At 45.4% G+C, this 18,291-nt stretch overlaps 1 protein-coding gene across 1 annotated transcript; it reads right to left on the reverse strand.

Moving 5' to 3' along the window:
• Positions 1–8,466: 8,466 nt before the first annotated feature.
• On the reverse strand, positions 8,467–17,641 carry ARPC3 (actin related protein 2/3 complex subunit 3). Its single transcript, XM_020970275.2, has 7 exons — positions 17,526–17,641; positions 14,417–14,516; positions 12,260–12,336; positions 10,866–10,934; positions 10,080–10,206; positions 9,601–9,695; positions 8,467–8,750 (listed from the first exon to the last, which is right to left on the reverse strand). The coding sequence occupies exons 1-7, from the start codon at positions 17,529–17,531 to the stop codon at positions 8,688–8,690; spliced, it is 537 nt and encodes a 178-aa protein (XP_020825934.1). The 5' UTR covers positions 17,532–17,641; the 3' UTR covers positions 8,467–8,687.
• Between the last annotated feature and the right edge of the window lie 650 nt (positions 17,642–18,291).

Below are 18,291 nucleotides of genomic sequence, written 5' to 3' on the forward strand. Positions count from 1 at the left end.
GCACTGACAGCCTATGCAAATTGAACTTAGCACCTAGTAATAATCTTGTAAAAACATACAAAAAAGACCAATATAGGCCCTGGCCCTCTGACTTCATTAGTGTAATAGGGCTTTGCTCTGTGCATGCCCACGGGAAGGATGCCAGGAACCTGCTAGTGGGAGAACACGTTCTACATTTACCTCCCATGTGGATGGGAGCAGCCTTCACTGGCTTTGCAGCCTGAAAGGGCCACGTCTTTAACACTTCCAGACTGGCACAGTCTCACTCAGTCTTCCTGGTGGCTTCCGAAGGGCTGAAGACCCTGTAAGTCACCCATAGGATCATCACCATGAACTGAGCTGGGGGGAGGGCAGGATGTCCTTCCCCTTCCACCTCCTTTTAGGCCCTGTGGCCTTGAGAAATGCTTTGGGGTTTGGTCTGTTTCCTCTGCCCTTGTCAGTTCTAGGAGCAGGCCGAGGAGTCCTCAGACCTGGACTCCAACCTGGTTCACCAGGGCAACCTTTGGAGGGAGGAGCCCAGGCTGGATGTTGCTGGCAGCCCAACAAGGAAGCCCTGAAAAGTCAGGGTGCCCAGGACCCGAGTGCCAGGGAAACCTTGGATTCAGAACTTGGTGGGACTAGGGCCAGGGGTGGGGAAGCTGGGTCACATATGGCCCTCTAGGGCCTCAAGTGCAGCCCTTTGACTGAATCCAAACCTTGTTTGTTCTGTGAAGTTTGGATTCAGTCAAAGGGCTGCATGTGAGGACCTATAGCCCCTGGACCAAGCTATCTAGGAATGAAATTAAACTGAGAACCTAATCCCTTCCCCTCCTCAGAGACTGAAGAGGGGCATTATGCCCCTCCTCCCCTCTGTACGTTTGTTCTTGCTAGACCAGTGAAATATATTCCTTTGTCAAAGTAAATCTATTAAGTGGTTAAATGGAACTGGGATGCGGGAGACCCCCTAAAATCGAGGAATACTGTCAGTGTGGGCTTGAGACACCCCAACCTCCATGAGAGTACCATCAGACCTTGGGAGAGGGGTGAGATGTAACACGCCAGGCTCTCAGGAAGTGGGGGCGATGGCAGTCACTGTTACATTGGTGTAGGGAACTTCCAGATGAGCAATTTTTTTCTTCCAGGACAGATAGGTTGGCACCTTCTCTACAACTTCTAGTCTCAGAGAGTTGCCTAGAAGACTGATTAGCTAAGTGACTTACCTAGGGTCACACAGTCAGTTTGTGTCAAAGGCGAGAGTTGAATCCAGGTCTTCCCGATGGCACTTGCCTCAAAAATAATTAGCTAAGATAACCTTTTAATCTTGCTCCTTCCCTGCTTCCACACCCCATCTCCCCCACAACTGAATTAGTCTTTTATTTTTGGGAGGCAATTGGGGTTAAGTGACTTGGCCAGGGTCACAGAGCTAGTAAGTACCTAAGGCAACATTTGAACTCAGGTCCTGTGCTCTATCCACTGTACCACTTAGCTGCCTCTGAATTTCTTTTTAAACAATTGATTTCGGTGTATGTGTCCAGACTTTTGCCTACTGTGGGAAAACTGCTAGTTACATGCTTTCACCCTGAGCTAATCCTATCCCATCACACAAGAGTGGTTCACCTTTTTGGCCTTGCCCTCCCTCTCCTCCCCTATTTCCAAGGGCTTCCTTGGCATTTCTCCTTATATTTCTTGAAGATTTAGTGTGGTCACTATTCAACTCATCACTTCTATAACAAAAACAGCTCCTCCACTCAGTTTATTTCTAACAATAGACCCATCACTTTCAATATTACCAAACCTTAGCATCTTGTAAGCTCCTTAAGACTGACTGTATGCTCCTTGAGGGCAGGAACTGATTCCTTTGCATAGCAAAGTATGTAGTACACAGCAGGCACTTACTAAATGCTGATTGATTGGTGGGGACAAGCATTTATTAAGTAGCTACTACATGCCGGGCACTGTGCTATGCGCTTTATGAATATCTTATTTACAAACAACTGCTCACTTTGTTGGGCCAGGTGGATACAGCACCAGGCCTGGAGTCAGGAAGATTCCTCTTCCTGAGTTCAAATCAGACACTTATTAGCTGTGTCACTCTGGACAAGTCACTTAAACCTGTTTGACTCAGTTTCCCCATCTGCAAAATGAGCTGGAGAGGAAAATGGCAAACCACTCCAGTATCTTTGCCAAGAAACCCCAAATGGGGTCATGAAGAGTCAGACATAACTGAAAAAATGACTGAACAACAAAAACCTTATTGGGAAGCCGTCTGGCACAGGGGTTCGGGTTGGATTCAGCATCAGGCAAGACCTGGGTTCTAATCCTGCCTCTGACCCTTCCTAGCCTTTCCCTGAGCCAGTCACTTAATCTTAATTCCCTCAGCTCTAGAATAGGGATAATAATACCTATACATCCTCCTTCATAAGGTTGTTATGAGGAACGTATTCAGCAAACTTTAAAGAGCTGACCAAATGGGAATTGTTGCCTGAAGGCCTGTAGATTGGTGCAACATTTTTGGAGAGCCGGATGGCAATTCGTGATGTAATTCACAATTCTTACCTTTTGAGTTCACAGTCAAGGACTTACCCGAAAGACATCATAAAAATGAACAGCGGACCTCTCTGTACAAAATCAGCCACAGCTATTATTCGCAGTAGCAACATGCTGGGTGTCCAACAGAGGGAGAATGAATCGGAGATGTTATGTTGGTGTTCAGCCTTGTGATGGAAGCGGTCACCCACTTTGGGGTGCATTTCCAAGGAACTTCAAGGAGATCTGGTCCCAGTGCCCCAGAAGACCATTGCAGACCTCAAGCCATCCACTTATCTTCATGGCTTGATGTGGACAGAGTCAGCCAGAACCATAAAGGATTGCTGAGAACTTAGAAGAGAGCACTGAAAACTTTTGCCCAAGGTCTACACCCTAGAATTTCATCAACTTGTAACCTCAAGGGGTTGCTGCTGAGAGGAAGGTTGACTTGCTGGTCACTTGCTCTTCAAACCTCTTCCCCCACCAGAAAAGAGGCTGGAACAGAATCCACTCAGACCATGTTTATCTCCACCCACCAACTCAGGAGCAGGCCTTCCCTCTCCTCCCATTCCTCCCTAACCAGTCTGGCCAGAGAGGGAGACTTATTGCCTTTAGGGCAATACACCTGGCTCTCCCCTCCCTTCCTTCTTCCTTGAACCAGAGTTGGAGATTTTTTTCAGCCCCACCCAGTTACAACAATCAACAGATTCACTTTTGTACAGAAATAATGGTCCCAGATTCACATAGAATTCTTTCTCTGGTTTTTGGGGTGTTTAAAGGATTATTAATAGGATATAAAATGCACTAACATCTCCAGTTAAAGCAGAGATTTCTTTCCTGTAACCATTGGCCAGAGATTAAAATTTTTGCCCTAAACTCAGAGGCAAATTTCTTAGTCAGTGTCCTTCCATGAATCCAGAAGAGCCAAAGCTTATCCCCCAGTGGCATCTTCTGACTGCCACCAAAATACACACAAGTAAATGCATATGTTTGGGGCGACCACGGACACTGGAATGTGCGGAGAAAACAGGAGCCAAAGAATGAAACAATTAGGACAGAACAGGGCAGCTAGGTGGCACCATAGTGTATAGAGTGCTGGGCTTGGAATCAGGAAGACTCATCTTCATGAGTTCAAATCCGGCCTTAGATACTTACTAGGCAAGTCATTTTACCCTGTGTGCCTCAGTTACTCATCTGTAAAATGAGCTAGAGAAGGAAATGGCAAACCACTCCAGTATCCTTGCCAAGAAAACCCCAAATGGGGTCACCAGGAGTGGGACACAACTGAAAAAATAACTGAACTGAACTGAGGACAGAACAAAAGAATATGGAGCCCCTAAGAGAAGGGGAGTTTTCTCAGTTGGAAGGAGGGACTGAAGGATCATGGGAGCCAGAAGGACTGCTCCAGGAGCCCAGGAACCCTTGAGCCTTCTTTGGAGGAAAGGGCTAAAGGGTACAGATGTTCAGCCCAGTGCAAAGTGAGGGTGCTGCTACTCCAGATTTAATATAACCATGAGCAGTTGGAACCCAGTGGGATCTAATTAAGGAATAATCTACCTGGATTGATCTGCCAGTTTTCCTGGCTGTTCAGCTACTGGGACCTAGGGAATTTATCCTCTTCTTTTTTTTTTGGTGAGGACTATTGGGGTTGAGTGACTTGCCCAGAGTCACACAGCTAGTGAGTGCTATGCATCTGAAGCTGGGGAATTTACCCTCTTTCCACTTCCTCCCCCTTCCCTGCTTCATCACTGCCTGGATAATTGGCATCCCTTACCCTGATGAGTTTTCTGCTCTCCTTAGGTCTTGCTTATTTGCTAAATACAGTTTTATAATTCGTTATTTCCAGATAAAGAGAAGCTGATTTTTAGCAAATTCTGAACTAGTTTTTAACTACAAAAAAAAGTGGACTGCAATGGAGAGGGTGGAAAAGCCAATGCACTACTCCGCCCTGAGGTACCCTCAAGCAAACATGGCACTGCCCCCACATCACCTGTTGCTCATTTTCTCTCCAAGTTCAAAAGAAAAGTTTTAGGATATGATCTGACAGATAAACAGAGAATGGTTTTCTACTCTAGGGAAAAAGTAGGTGGGACAGGGTGTCACGAACCAGTTCACAGCTCTTATGGGTGCCACGACCTGTCTGGTGATCCTCCTTATTTGCACCCATGGCTGCTTTGCCTCATTCTTGCCTGTCGCTTGTCAACACCACCAGTGTCACCTAACTTCCTTATCTCCATCATCCTTTTCCTTACCTCCTCACAAGGCCTGGCAGACAGGAACAGGGCCCAGACGACATGGCTGCTGGCCAATATGGGCTCCCCTACTTGTGTTCCTTCTCCCTCCTCCGTCCTTCATCTCACCACCCAGAATTCTTTGCCTAGGTCCCTTCAAGGTCAAAAGTCATCGAAATTTGGGGGATTCTGGATAATGCTTGCCTGCCCACAAGATAATTGGACCCACTGGGTCCCCCCCCTCCATGTCAATGACTCTAGAGGATGGACAGTATGCATAGAGAAAAGGTCTATACAAGAAATTTTGGAGAGATTTTTATTGTCTTGCAAAATAACAACAGAACCAGAGTAGCATATTCATTGACTCCCCCCCCCCAATTACACACACCCCTGAATCTTTAACCTACTTTTCCAGACTTTCTTTTCATTGGTACCCTTTGGAATTGATTGACATGGAAGATGCTGGTACAGGACCACTCAGCATGGCATGCCCTCATCAGAGAAGGTGCCATGTTCTATTAGCAAAGCAGAATTGAAGTAGCTCAAAAGAAACACAAGATGCACAAATTTAGAGAACCCACCCCAAATGTTCACATGGACTATTTGTGCCCGACCTGTGGTAGAGCATTCCCGAGCTTGTATTGGCCTGACCAGCTACAGTCAGATGCACATAACTTGACTCTAATATAGTGATGTCATTTCGGTCTTCTTCGAGAATGAAGAACGACAACCAACCAGCCCTTTCTGCACCCCTCATTGGTCTATTTGCTTTTCTCTGAACTTGGCCTACCATCTCCCGCCTCCCTGCCTTTACCCAGGCTGTGGCCGTGCCTGGAGCACACTCCCTTCTCATCATTGCATCTTAGAACCCTCAGCTACCTTCGAGGCTTAGCTTACAAAGACAAAAATGACTATCGCCAACTTGAGAAGGTTCACATTCTGCCAGGGGAGCCCCTCAGTTCTGCTCTCAGGCCAGGCAGCTTCACCTTCTCCATTTTTTGCCCACACCCTCCCCAACTCCCAGACTTCCACCTCTTCCTCTGAAAACTGACATCATAAAAATAACCATGTTCTCTGGGAAGGGCAGGATTAATTAACCACCTTCTTGTTCCACTTTTCATCCCAGACCAAAAACTCCCTCCTCCTGGTCATCACTCCCTTATGTGGGTTGTCTCCTCCATTAGAATACAAGTTATTTGACGGTCCAAAGTGTCTCAATTTTGTCTTTGTACCCCTGGAGCTTAGCATAATGCCATCCCAAGATGTACAGTAAGTGCATAATAAATGTTTTTATCCGCGTGTATAAGTGTGTAAATCAAGTCAACAAGCATCTACTATGTGCCAGTACTGTGCAAAACCCTGAGGGTAAAAGAGAAGCGAAAGAAGCCTTGCTTTCAGAGTTCAGGGTCCAATAACGGCAGAGACAGCATGCAGACAACTGTGTACGAACACACTGCCAAGAGGATAAATAGGAAATAATCAACAAAGTGAAGGCGCTAAGGGGATTTGGGAGACCTTTCAAATGGGAGGGTTTAGAATGTCTAAAACCTTTTGAGAACTCTTGTTATCTTTGTTTAATCTGCATTTAAGAATGTTATAGAATCCATCCTTATGGTTGCTTTTGGAAAGTTCGTGCTCCTCCTGCTGGCAAAGCAAGTAACAGATGGCTAGAAATTTTAATTCCAGTCACATAGTTACCACGACAAAATTCTGTTTTTCAAAACCAAACCTTTTGCCATGGGGGGACCTGGCCAAAGAGGGCCTAGTCCGTAAATCATGCATGAATTTGCCCTTCCTGGTGGGTTAGACAGAGAATGCACAATATTCCCTGCTCGGTTTCCATCTGCCTTCCAGCCGTGAGTAAACAGCTGGTACTATGGTGTGCAGTCTTTTAATTGACCTAGGAGCTGGAACTGAGGGTGTATCCCAAGATTCAAGGAAATATCTCTGCTCTCTTCCCTGGTGGCTTTAGAGTAAGGGAAATGAGCCAATGGGTGGGGAACAGGCAGGCTGCCCTCTCTCCCACCCTGCTGTCACATGTACTTGAGCATATAATACTTGTTTTTTCTAATATTAGGTCGAGTCTCCAGAGTATCCAGCTGATTAATTACAACCCTGTGAGCTCCAACAGATCAGAAAAAACATCAGAGAGCCCCTCAGCAAACCAAATTGGTGGCAGAGACCAAAATAGCCAGTAGCAGGAGTACCTGAGGGTCAGACCTAAAATATTGACCTGTCAGCTAAGACCATGCCTTCTATGAGAAGTTAGCCTAGCTAGACAAGGGGGTAACTCTCCCATCAGCAGCACCACATCCATATTGGGACTCTGTGAAGGGGAGAAAATTACTCCCTGGTCCAGGAACCACATGTTCTCTTTCCTTTGACCTAAGCTTCCCTTTGACAATTCTCCTCCAGGCACTTAGTGTATGTAAGGGAAGGACGGCCCCTAGTTTGGGGGGATGATTTGTAACTACTGTTCATTCTGTATCTTCTTAGCAAATACCCCTTTATAACAGGTAATCAATGTCAACTGGTTGATTGACATTGGGGAGCTCACTAGATGGGGATACATGAAGGGCTGGGATTTCTAATCCTATCATGGCACGTGCTGTAAAAACCAACTGCCTTCTGGGACTTTAGGGGTTAGGAGAGTGAGCTCAGAAGGGGTACAATACTTCAACTTGGAATAGGTTTTTATAGCCGTAAGCATCTCAAGTCTAATGAAATCACTCCAGAGGCCAACAGGGCCTACAAAGGTAATTTTATGCTTGATGGGTAAATAACCTGATCAATGTGGGTAATTCCCTCCGTTGGAGTAGACAGCAACCTAGGGATTTTTGTTCTTCATGAAGACCCAGGATAATGTTTTCAACAAAGATGTTGAACGAGAACAAAGCCTTTACTTGGGAAATGAAAAGTTGGTTAAGATGATCATAGCATCATACATTTAAACCTGGAAGGGACAGGGCCTTTGAAGTCATCTAACTCCACCCCGCCATTTTGTAAATAAGGAATATGAAGTCCATAGAGATTAATTTGCCCAAAAGTCACAAAGCAAAGGTAGTGAGCAGGAGAGCTGGGATTGGCATCCTGGTTTTCCAACCCCAAACCAATGCTCTTTCCACTGTCCTTCACTGTTTCTTACATTGTAACAGACAATGGTTTACCTTTTACCTCTCAACAGAGAAGCTGGGGACTATGGGGGCAGAATATTGTATACACTGTTAGAGGAGGTCACTGTATTGGTTGCTTTTGTATGTGTTTTTCTTTAAGACTGGGTTCAATTTTGGGGAGGTGAGGGGAGCACTATATTCTGTTTTTAGGGTTTTTTTTTCTTTTTAGGCAGTTGGGGTTAAGTGACTTGCCCAGGGTCACAGAGCTAAGTGTCAAGTGTTGGGTCTGAGGCCACATTTGAACTCAGGTCCTCCTGACTTCAGGGCCAGTGCTCTATCCACTGCGCCACCTAGCTGCCCCCCCTTTTTTTTGTTTTTAGGGTTTTTTTGGAACACTATATTCTGGAACGATTGATATAAAAACAAAAGGTATCAGTAAAACTTAGCAGTTTCAAAAAAGATGGCACCTGAGAACAGAAATTATATGTTCCTGGCCAGAGACAAAGTACAACTGATGAAGGTTTACAAATTGAATCCAATGTCTGCCAAAACAACTAAACTCCTGCAGAAGTTACATGCCTAACACAGAGAATAAGGAAACAGTATCTGACGTGGAATGTTAAGAAATTTTTTTTTATTATCATTAAGCACCAGCTTAACGTTGCAAAAATTCTCAGTGATCCTTAAACCTCAACATTCTTAATAAAGGGCTGTTCCAGTAAGGATGTGTCTCCTCTTCCTTGGTATAAAATGTTATGAAACAAAGGCCAAGAACTCTGCACATCTTGCTGCCAAACACTGAATGCTTCTGCAGTGGGGATGACTGCCTGAGATCCGGTCACTGCCCAGGCCCGGAAAGACTCTTGTTCATGAACTGCCTCTTCACAAAGCAAGTCCACCACTAACAAGGGCCAAGGGGAAAAGAAAGGCAGAGTCAGAGCGTGATGAGGTAATGTCTCATGAAGTCATCTTCTCTCCACCCCTTTTAAGTAGTATCTTCTCACGATAACATTTCCAATATAAACTCTGAATTCTCTTGGATGACAAGCCCCTTCCCTCACCTAGGGCAGTGCCCGGCATACAAAGACCATCACTTTAAGGTGCAGGGACCTTAAAGTCTTGCCCTCTGTCTTTACTTCAATATTTCAAGAATCTACAATATTACAAGTGTGTACCTTTTGTCCCCCCAAGCAGACTGCAGTGCCTCCATAACTCAGCAGATGGGCTTTCAGAGTTTCTGTGACTAAAAAATTCACCCCCCCCCATAGGCTAGTCTGTTCTGAGTCTCTGAACTTGGTAAGGCTAGGCCCCAGACCACGGATATATCACCAAGCCTACATGCCAGGTTTTTTTTTTTAATTTCACTGGTGTAGGGAATTCCCAATGAGACCCACTCCTAAGGATGCAGATCAGCACCAGCTCCACAACTTCTAGTCTCAGGGGGTCCCCTGGGGCCCCTAAAACTGAAGGTTTTTGTCTAGGGTCACATGGCCAGTCTGTGTCCACGATAGGACCTGAACTCAGGGTTGTCCTGACCTAAAGGCCAGCTTTCTCTCTACTATGCAGTGCTGACATGGCCAGACCTAGAACCACTACATGCCCACTTCTCCTACTTAGCTGTTCAATATTACCTAGCAAGCTAATGGAAAACCCAAGAAGATCCACAAGGATCCATGAGGAGGAGTGTTTAAAAGTTGTCACCAGACAAACCTTGAAGTCAGTTACCAACTGGGCCAAACAGTGCATCTCACCTTGCTGGGCTTGTCGCTCTGAGGATCAAAGACCTTCTCACAAAGCCTCAACCCTGTTTCTTGCCGCAGCTGCTGTAAGTAGGCCCGCATCACTTCTGAAAACGAACGGCACGAAGAATACTTAGATAAACATAACTGGGGACATGAGCCATGAACACTGAGGCCTTGTTTTGGAGGTAACCTATTGTCCTCCATTCCCACAGGATTACAATAAACATCTGTTGAGAAAGGACTCTGGCTCAACAAACGTGTTATATACTGAAAATTCCACTGCTCTTGCTGCCAAGAGGTATGTCTGACTTGGTGAGTGTGACTGATAAAACAGTCTGAATGCTAATGGATGTCCTTTCAATCTATGTGCCATGGAAAGAAGAGATGAGACAATGTGAGCAAAGCATGTTTTAAACCAACTAAAGGATAAACCTTTCTGGCATGATCAAGTTCAGGCTTGCTAAAGGAGGTGGACACCCTGTTCTTACCATCTTCTTGCTTATTTGCAGGTTTGGCATAAATTGCATTAAGAGGGAAACCCGGTTCTCCAGGAATAGGAAAATTAGTGATTCCCAATGTGTACATTTCTTTCTCTCCTTGGCTTTTTGAGTTGCACTGAAAAAAAAAAAACAACAAACCATATATGTTTTACAGGATTTAAGGTAACAAGAGATCCACAAAAGGAAAGCTGACCATGAGCATTTGTATCTGCAAATACTGATTTATACCCAAAGAAATAGCCTCCCACACAGGCTTGGTTGCTAGCAAGGACCTTTCCAACAACATAGAGAGACTTTCTCATTTCACAAAAGAGGAAACAAGGCACGAGGGGCTAAACGACTTATCCAAGATACAGACTCATCGTAATATTACTTCCTCTGCGTTTTTGCTTTGGCCGACTCCTCCAAGGTTAGAGAAGCCCATTCAGGCTTTCCTACAAACTCTGGCCTCTTCAAGTCAGGAAACATCTTTTATCCGTCCTCTGACTTCTAAGTAGATCCAAGATCTAGCCAAAGAGATGAGGAACTCTGCATATGCTTTAAACATCACTTTATGTGTTGATTAGTTGGGTTAAATTGTGGCTTTTTTCTTTCCCCTTTGTTATAAGAGAGGGCTCACTGGTTAGGAGAAAGGAATTTGGAAAGTAAGGTGCTGTAAGAAACTACAGCAATAAAAATACAACGAAACAAAAACCACATTTATCAAGGAAGACAAAAACTTACCACAGATTCCCATTAATTTCCCCCAGTGCAAAGTCAACTGAGTGTGTTTACCTTCTGGAGCTTCTTTAAGCATTCAGAAATGTAAAGAGTTATGTAAATCAATGTCCTATCAGCTTCATTCTGCAAAGTAATAGAACAGTAATAGAACAGTCACAGACTCTTAAAATAGGAAAATAAATCAACTTTACTATGAAATTAAGGAAGTATTTTCTAACTAGCTACTGAAAATGAACCTAATGGCAGTAATGGCATCCTCAATCTGTATGACATGATGAGAAAATCATGATTGAAAGTTTGAAAACTGAGTGGCTGAAATTCATCTTCTTCAAATTAAGACACTTTCAAAATCCCTCTTCTTTTCTGCCCACTTCTGAGGAGGGGGCTGACTGCTTCCGCACTGCCTTTTAGCTTCTCCTCCAATCCCTCTCTGCCCCCTTTTGCCCATTTTAAATACAGGCTTGTTCCCACAGGCTTCTGAGGAACACTGAAAGTGACATCCGTCATCCTGCGGAGGCAGGAGTGACTGCCACTTCCTAGGAGCTCAGAGGCCCCCTATATGTTGGGCTAATTCTGAAAATTCCATTTTCTTCAGGAGCCCGACTGAAAGCAGGAACATTCCTGACTCCTTAAGGAGGAAGCATTTATTTCCCATGTGACTCATTCTTGAACAGTTAGTCCCACCGCTTCGCCTAACCAGAAGGAAAATGTAGAAAAAGCTAATGGATGCTGACACTGTGCAAGAGAGTCATCCAGCCAAATCTTACTTTGACTTAGCCTTAAAAACAAACCAGTTGCCACTCCCTCCAGCCTGCCTATTTGTTACACCGTGGGATCTTCAGTGATAGCAGGAAGAAGTGTGTAACACTTCAAAAGGTCTGTGATTATTATCAGCACAGAGACTGCACTGCAGAGGGCTGCAAGCCCACCCCAACCCAGGACATGCTTTTCTTAAGTTGCTGTGGCCAAAAAGCCCCCAATCAGTTGGAGATCTGATGCTTCCCATCTCCCCAGTGCACTGGGCTGGTCTCAGGATGTCTGTCCTCAACGCCCTTTCAACTTATTAGATCTACAAGATCTGAGCTTTGGAGGGCCTCATGTCACCTCCACGCCAAGATGAGGCATGCAAGTAGGAGTTGAGTAACAAGGGCAGGAAGTACTATTAGAATCCATCTAGATTACGAACCTACTATTTAGAGTCTGTACTCAGAATACAGAATGTTGTGATCATACGTTTGGACTAGAGTCTGTATCTAAAATCTGAAAAATTTTAAAAATTCTACTTTGCTCAAGCACAGGAAATGTAAATTTTGACTAGAGAAACTTTAAGTCACTGGTCGCAATAAACATTTTAATCCCACCTCTAACCTCTCTTCCAAGTAAATAGGATCTAAAGATGCAGGGCTGTGCTTGAAGTGTTACCGATAATATTACAATCTGTGATTTACCTTAATTTCATAGTTTTTGAAGAAGACGTTGGCCTTGAAATAATAGATAGCTTCATCCACAATATCTGTGTCTTTGGCTAAGCAAGAGGCAAGAGAGAAAAATAAAAATTAACCAACAGTAAAATAGCATATCTACATGGAGGGTAGGGGAGGAGATTTCTCTAGGTTTTCAAGGAGAAGAAAATATCAGATGGTCACTAAAATATGATGACTTTGGATACAAATTCTGGGGAAAATATATTCTTCAAAATAGGCAGCATTTTGCACCTCTGAAAGTGAACTTCAGCTACAATCTGCAACCATGATGGCATATGGAAACACAACTCTATAAAAACCATGATTAAGAGAAATATGTGCACATGTCCTCTGAAGCAGCCAGAAGTTTTGAGAAATACTAGAAGTGCTATTGCGATAGAGAGATTTCTTTGGTCATTTTGTTCTTTTCACTTTCTCACTGTTTAAAAGGTCAGAATCCTGGGGCCTTGATACCTAGCAGCTGGCTTCAGCAATGCCAAGAGAGTTCATCATTTTATGTCTGGTATAGTTATATCTTATCTTGTAGAAGAAAGGCAAAATGATCCTGCAGCTTGGATACCCTAGAGAACAATTTCAACTGAATTCTACAGAGGAACCTGCTGCTGGCTCACAATGTGTTTTTCACCAAATCTCCCCAATTCTTCTTGCTTAAAATAAGAACACAGGCTCTGTGTTGACTTCTTCTTCAGAGCACAAGGCTGCATCTGGTAACTAGAGTCACTGGGAATATAATTCAGCAAGGCAAAGAAATGGTCATTCACCTCACACCCCTCATGCCATTCTCCCATTCCCTAACCTGTCAGGCCAATTTGATTCCAATCCACTCCCAGGGAGTGTAGTGGTGGGTCGCTGTGATCTAATTCCTAAGCCCTCTGTGGTCAAAGGTCTGTGTGGTTATTTAGGCTGTGCCCCCAAGAATACTTGAAGGATCTGAGACTGTGATGGTATGGTAGAGCCCTGTGTGAGCAGCCGGAGGTACACAGAGCATGGTGATCTTCTCAAGGTCACACAGTGATAATGTGGTCAGAATTTTAATTCAATTCTTCTTCACTCCAAGCCCAGTGCTATCCACTAATCTGCCTCTACCTCTGCACCAGCACTGATGACTTATCTCTTATTCAATATGCTAAAATGGAATTTTGGTGGCCCGAATTTCTCTCTCACGGAATCTGGCTTGATAGGAGTGCTTTGTGATTTTTTTATGTGTTATGTTCTTTTATGTGCTATCTCCATCTGTTTCCTTTTCCCTCATCTCAAAATCTATTAAGAGGGATGACTCACTGAAATGAATTAAGTTTACAGAACAGTAAACGGGTGTTGAAACTAAAATTAAACTAAGAGGAGTTTCAAGCTAAAAAGCCTGAAAGAAGAAAGGGACAAGGTCAGAATAAGATGGATGATTGCAACCATAACCTTGGAAACATAGAATGGAACGCAAATCAGCACTCGGCAGGGCACTGCCCTGAATGTTTCATGGGGAACTCAAAATACTTCAGGACAGTCCAGGACAGAGCCTAACACAGCAGGGCCTTTGAGAGGCACAAAGCTATGATCCCAAAACTAAAGAGCCAAGAGAAAAAGAAAATATTTTAAAAGGGAGAAAACCACCTTTTAAATAAACACTGGAGCAGTAACATTAACAGAGGGCATCTATGAAGCGATACTGAGCTCTGAGGCAGCTATATATACTCTTGATGACAATGAGGGTGCAAGAGGAGGCTGGACAAGGAAGTGGTTTTAGACGGTTCAGACGGTGGAGGGCTAAAGGGGAAGGAAGGATGGCACAGCAGTGGTCTACAGAGCAGTCTGTATCACTGTGTCATGAGCTTTTTCTGGAGTCAAGCTGTTATTCTCTTCCTTCCAATTCCCAAAGAAATTTTGAACAAGGAAGTGAAATGAGAATAAAGTACTTAATTAGGCATATGGAATTTAAAAGTCATCTTCACAGGCCTGGGATCCAGAGTCATTCTAAGCAACCAGAAGGTGCACACAACAGCCTGAGCTGGGGAAGAAGGCAAAAATTTTCCATGTTCATGACTTCCTAAGGTCAAATGGTTACCTAGATGCCTCACTCCACAAAACAAATTTTTTGAAAATGAAAGAAAAAGAACGTAAACTTACTTTCTCTTGGAGCTGGTCCTTTAAATTGACTCCTAATGGGTAATAGTGCCATGTTTCCAATTAGTTTGGTGTCGGGGTCCATGAGAGAAGAGTGGTATGCCTGCAATTTCAATCATGTAAAAATGCAAAAAGGGGCAGGGAGATAAATATCACTGAATCTCATCACACTGAGATGCAGCCTCAGATGCCTGCAAGTGGAGCCTGGACCTGAATGAGAATCTCCTCGACAACACGCCCAACACTTGGTCATTGAGCCTCTGATGATGACTCTAATGGGGTGAAGGGAACAAGCATTTATATAACACCTACCCTGTGCCAGGCAATGTGCTAAGTGCTTTACCAATATCTCATCTGATCCTCACAACAACCCTGGGAGATGGGTGCTATCGATATCCTCATCTGTTGGGGACACTGAGGCAGAAAAAGGCAAAGTGACTTGCTCAGGCTCACACAGTTCAAAAGTATCTGAGGAAGGACTTTATTTATTTTTTTTTTTAGGTAATTGGGGTTAAATGACTTGCCCAGGGTCACACAGCTAGTGAGTGTCAAGTGTCTGGTTTGAGGCCGAATTTGAACTCAGGTCCTCCTGACTTCAGGGCCAGTGCTCTATCCACTGCGCCATCTAGCTGTCCCTTCAGGAAGGATTTGAACTCAGGTCTTCCTGACTCCAGACCTTGAGCTCTGGGCACTGTGGCACCACTGGCTATCTCTAGTGAAAGGGAACCACTCGACTTCTAGAGAGCTTTAATTGTCAGGAAATTTTTCTTGACAAAAAGTCTGCCTCTCCACTACTTCCACCTCTTTGGCCAAGCAGAATAAACCTCAGACCTCTTCTACAGGACGGCCCCTTGGGTATATGAAGAAGCCAGCCCTCCTCCTCCTGTTCTTCTCCAGGCTAACCACTAGCAATTCCTCTCCCCAATCCTGGCACGACAAGGTTCCCTGGGCGCCCAGGTCACCCTATTCTGGAGGCTCTCCAGGTTGTCAGTGTTGTTCCTAAAACACAGATACCATGCTCTCGATGTGCAGGGCAGAGCTCAGCTGACCTAGACTGTCCCTATGACACACTTAGTATGTATGTAACCTAAAAGAGAATTCACTTTTTTGGGCTGCTATGGCACTCTGGTGACTGATAACGAACTTGTGGTTCACTAAAACCCCCAGATCTTCTTCACACAGTGGTCTAGACATTCTGTATGCAGGCCGACGATGCATCTTATTGAAGAAAAAAGGGACAGCCTATCCGAGAGGAAGATCTGCTGACGTTCCCTGGCTGAAACCTCTTCAAAGGATGAGAGATTATTAGAGCTAGTGATCAGAGAGCCCAAACACCCTGGAGGGAGGATTACAGAGGAAGCTACAGTGTCACTGAAGGAACCCCGGCCTTGGTTCCAGTCCAGCTCCAACACTGGGTACCTCCGAGCATCATCTGTAAAACAGGGACGATAGTATTTGGAGCTAAAGGAGATTTTATTATTCATCGAATGCAAGTCTATAGTGCAAGTGCACAACCTACCTCCCTGTTTAGATTTATATCTGCCTGTCTCTAAATCCTAGTGCTGGGGTTGTTGGAGGAAACCTTAAATTGTTACAAAAATAGGAGTTGTCATCAAGGAACAGAACGCTCACAGCCACTTTGAGTGAAAAGGAGCCCGTAGGCGGCGCTGGGGGTTGGGCTGGAGGTAAGGGTAGAAGCAGAAGAGGAAATGTGACAAAAAGGAGAAAGAGAGAGAGAAAAGACACTGAGGGGAGTTTTGCCATTCAGTCAAACAGAGTCTGGAGCTGGGAAAGAAAAGGAAAGGAATACAGAAACAGAGAAGGTAGAGACATGAGGTATGGGGGTCAGCTGGGACATAGAGGACAGAGCACAATGGAGCTGCTCTTAGAGGGCCTGGGTTCAAGTTCCTGATTTGCATCTGATTCTCCGTGCGGCTCTGGGGGAGTTATTTAGCTTCTATGTGAAATGAAAACATCTGACTGGAGGAAGTCAGGTTCTAAATCTCTTTTACATCTCTATTAAGGAGAAGCTGTTCTTTTACCTCTCCAGCCCCCAGCCCCTTATACAGGCCAACCTGGACTTGTTAATTTCTAAGTTCCTGCTCTAAATCTATTCCTCCTTGAAGGAGTCACTCTCTCACTTCTGTACATCTCAGTTTCCTCATCTGTCAAATAAGAAAGGTAGACTAGATGACTTCCCAGCTTTGGCATTAAAGCTATTTCTGGTTCCGAGAAGGAAGAATTAGTGTCACCTCTCAGAGCATCTTTAACTGTCAAATAAAGGGGCCAGAGGGATAATCTCCACACCTGGCTCTAACTCTTTACTACCATGTGAAAGAGCTACTCGCTTCTCCAGGCCTCAGTTTCCCTGGATGTCAAATGAAGGATCTGTTCTTTATATACATTCTTTAAGCTCCAGGCCTAGACCTAATTATCCACAACAGAACAGCCCTTTACTTTTGTGGCCCTGCTTTCCCACCCATCAAAGGAGGGAGTTGAGCTCAATGATCTCTAAGCCTCTGTCACCCTTTGAGGAAGGAATCGCCTTCATTCCTAACCATCAAGCAAGGTGGCTGCACTGGGTGGTCTCCAAGCTCCAGGCCTGAATCTACTACCCTACAAAAGGGTCCTTTTTTTTCCTTGCTGGGCCTTAGTTTCCCCGCCTGTTAAATGAAAGGGCTGGAACTGGCTTCCAGGCTTCCATCCTAAAGCCACTGCCCTAGAAGGAAACAGTCACATTCTCCCCTCTAAGGCCTCAGTTTCCCCGCATGTCCAATGCTGAGGTCCGTGACCTCCAAGTCCCAGCTCCACATCTACTACTCTATGAGGAAGGAGTCAGGGGCGGGTGCCTGGGCCTCAGTTTCCCCACCTATCCCACGGGTGGTCTCGCTCTCATAGCTCTTTTCTTCCAGCCGGGAACAGCCTATGGTCCTCCCCTCCAGACCAGCCCGTTGGAGGTCGGGGCCCTTCACCAGCCGGGCACCCCTCACCCAGGGCGGCCCCTCCTCCCTTCCGCCTGCCCCACCCCGGCCCTCCCCAGCCAGGCCCCTCGCACTCTTCAGGGTCGCTCCCCTCCGCCCGGGGCCCTCTTCGGCCTGTCCCCGCGCCTCACCGGCATCTTGGAGGCCGGGCCTGGGCTTCGGGCGAGCAGAAGGTACTGGCTCCTGTCAGAGACCCCGGCACTTCCGGTCTGGAGGCCGGGTGGGGTCTAACCGGAAGCGATCCGGAAGAGGCGGGGGCGGGAGGAGGACGCACTTCCGGTGTCGCCACCAGGAACACTAGAGGGAGCCAGAGAGCCAGAGCAGCGCCCCGCGCGCTTCTGCCCATGCGCATGCGCGGAGGCCTCCACAAGGGCACGCAGGCGAGGATGCCTTTAGGCTCAGCGCTCCTTGCAGTGGCTTCTGAGGCTGCGTGCCACAAAGCCGTGGGCGTGGCAGGACGAACGTAAGCATCCTCGTGTAGTCCCCTGTTCTGACATAAATTGGCTGCACGTTGTGCTGGCCTTGGGAAAAGGAAGACCTGGGTACAAATCCTGACCTTTAGGGAATGGGTGATCCCGAGCAAAGGTCAGTTAACCAATTCCTCTGGGCCTCATTTTTTTCATCTGTAAAATGAGCGTTTTATTTTCTTATTTTAAGAAGTCATCGTTGGAGAACACATTTCTCAGTATTTGGGGCTTCATTTCTTAGTGCAGCTGGGGTATAAAAAAATACAATATGTGAACATTTTTATAATAAGAATATATTTAAAAGTCTAAATAAGGGCACTAAAAACTTCACTTGTGAGCCTTGGGAGGCAGAAAAGAAATCCAGATGAAAGGCTCTAGGAAAATTGGTGGAAAGAGGGTATACTTTTAGCTGGAGGGATGAGGGACTAGT

Source organism: Phascolarctos cinereus, unplaced genomic scaffold (assembly GCF_003287225.1).
Source record: "Phascolarctos cinereus isolate Bilbo 61053 unplaced genomic scaffold, phaCin_HiC Scaffold_4;HRSCAF=312, whole genome shotgun sequence".
Classification (NCBI taxonomy): Eukaryota; Metazoa; Chordata; class Mammalia; order Diprotodontia; family Phascolarctidae; genus Phascolarctos; species Phascolarctos cinereus.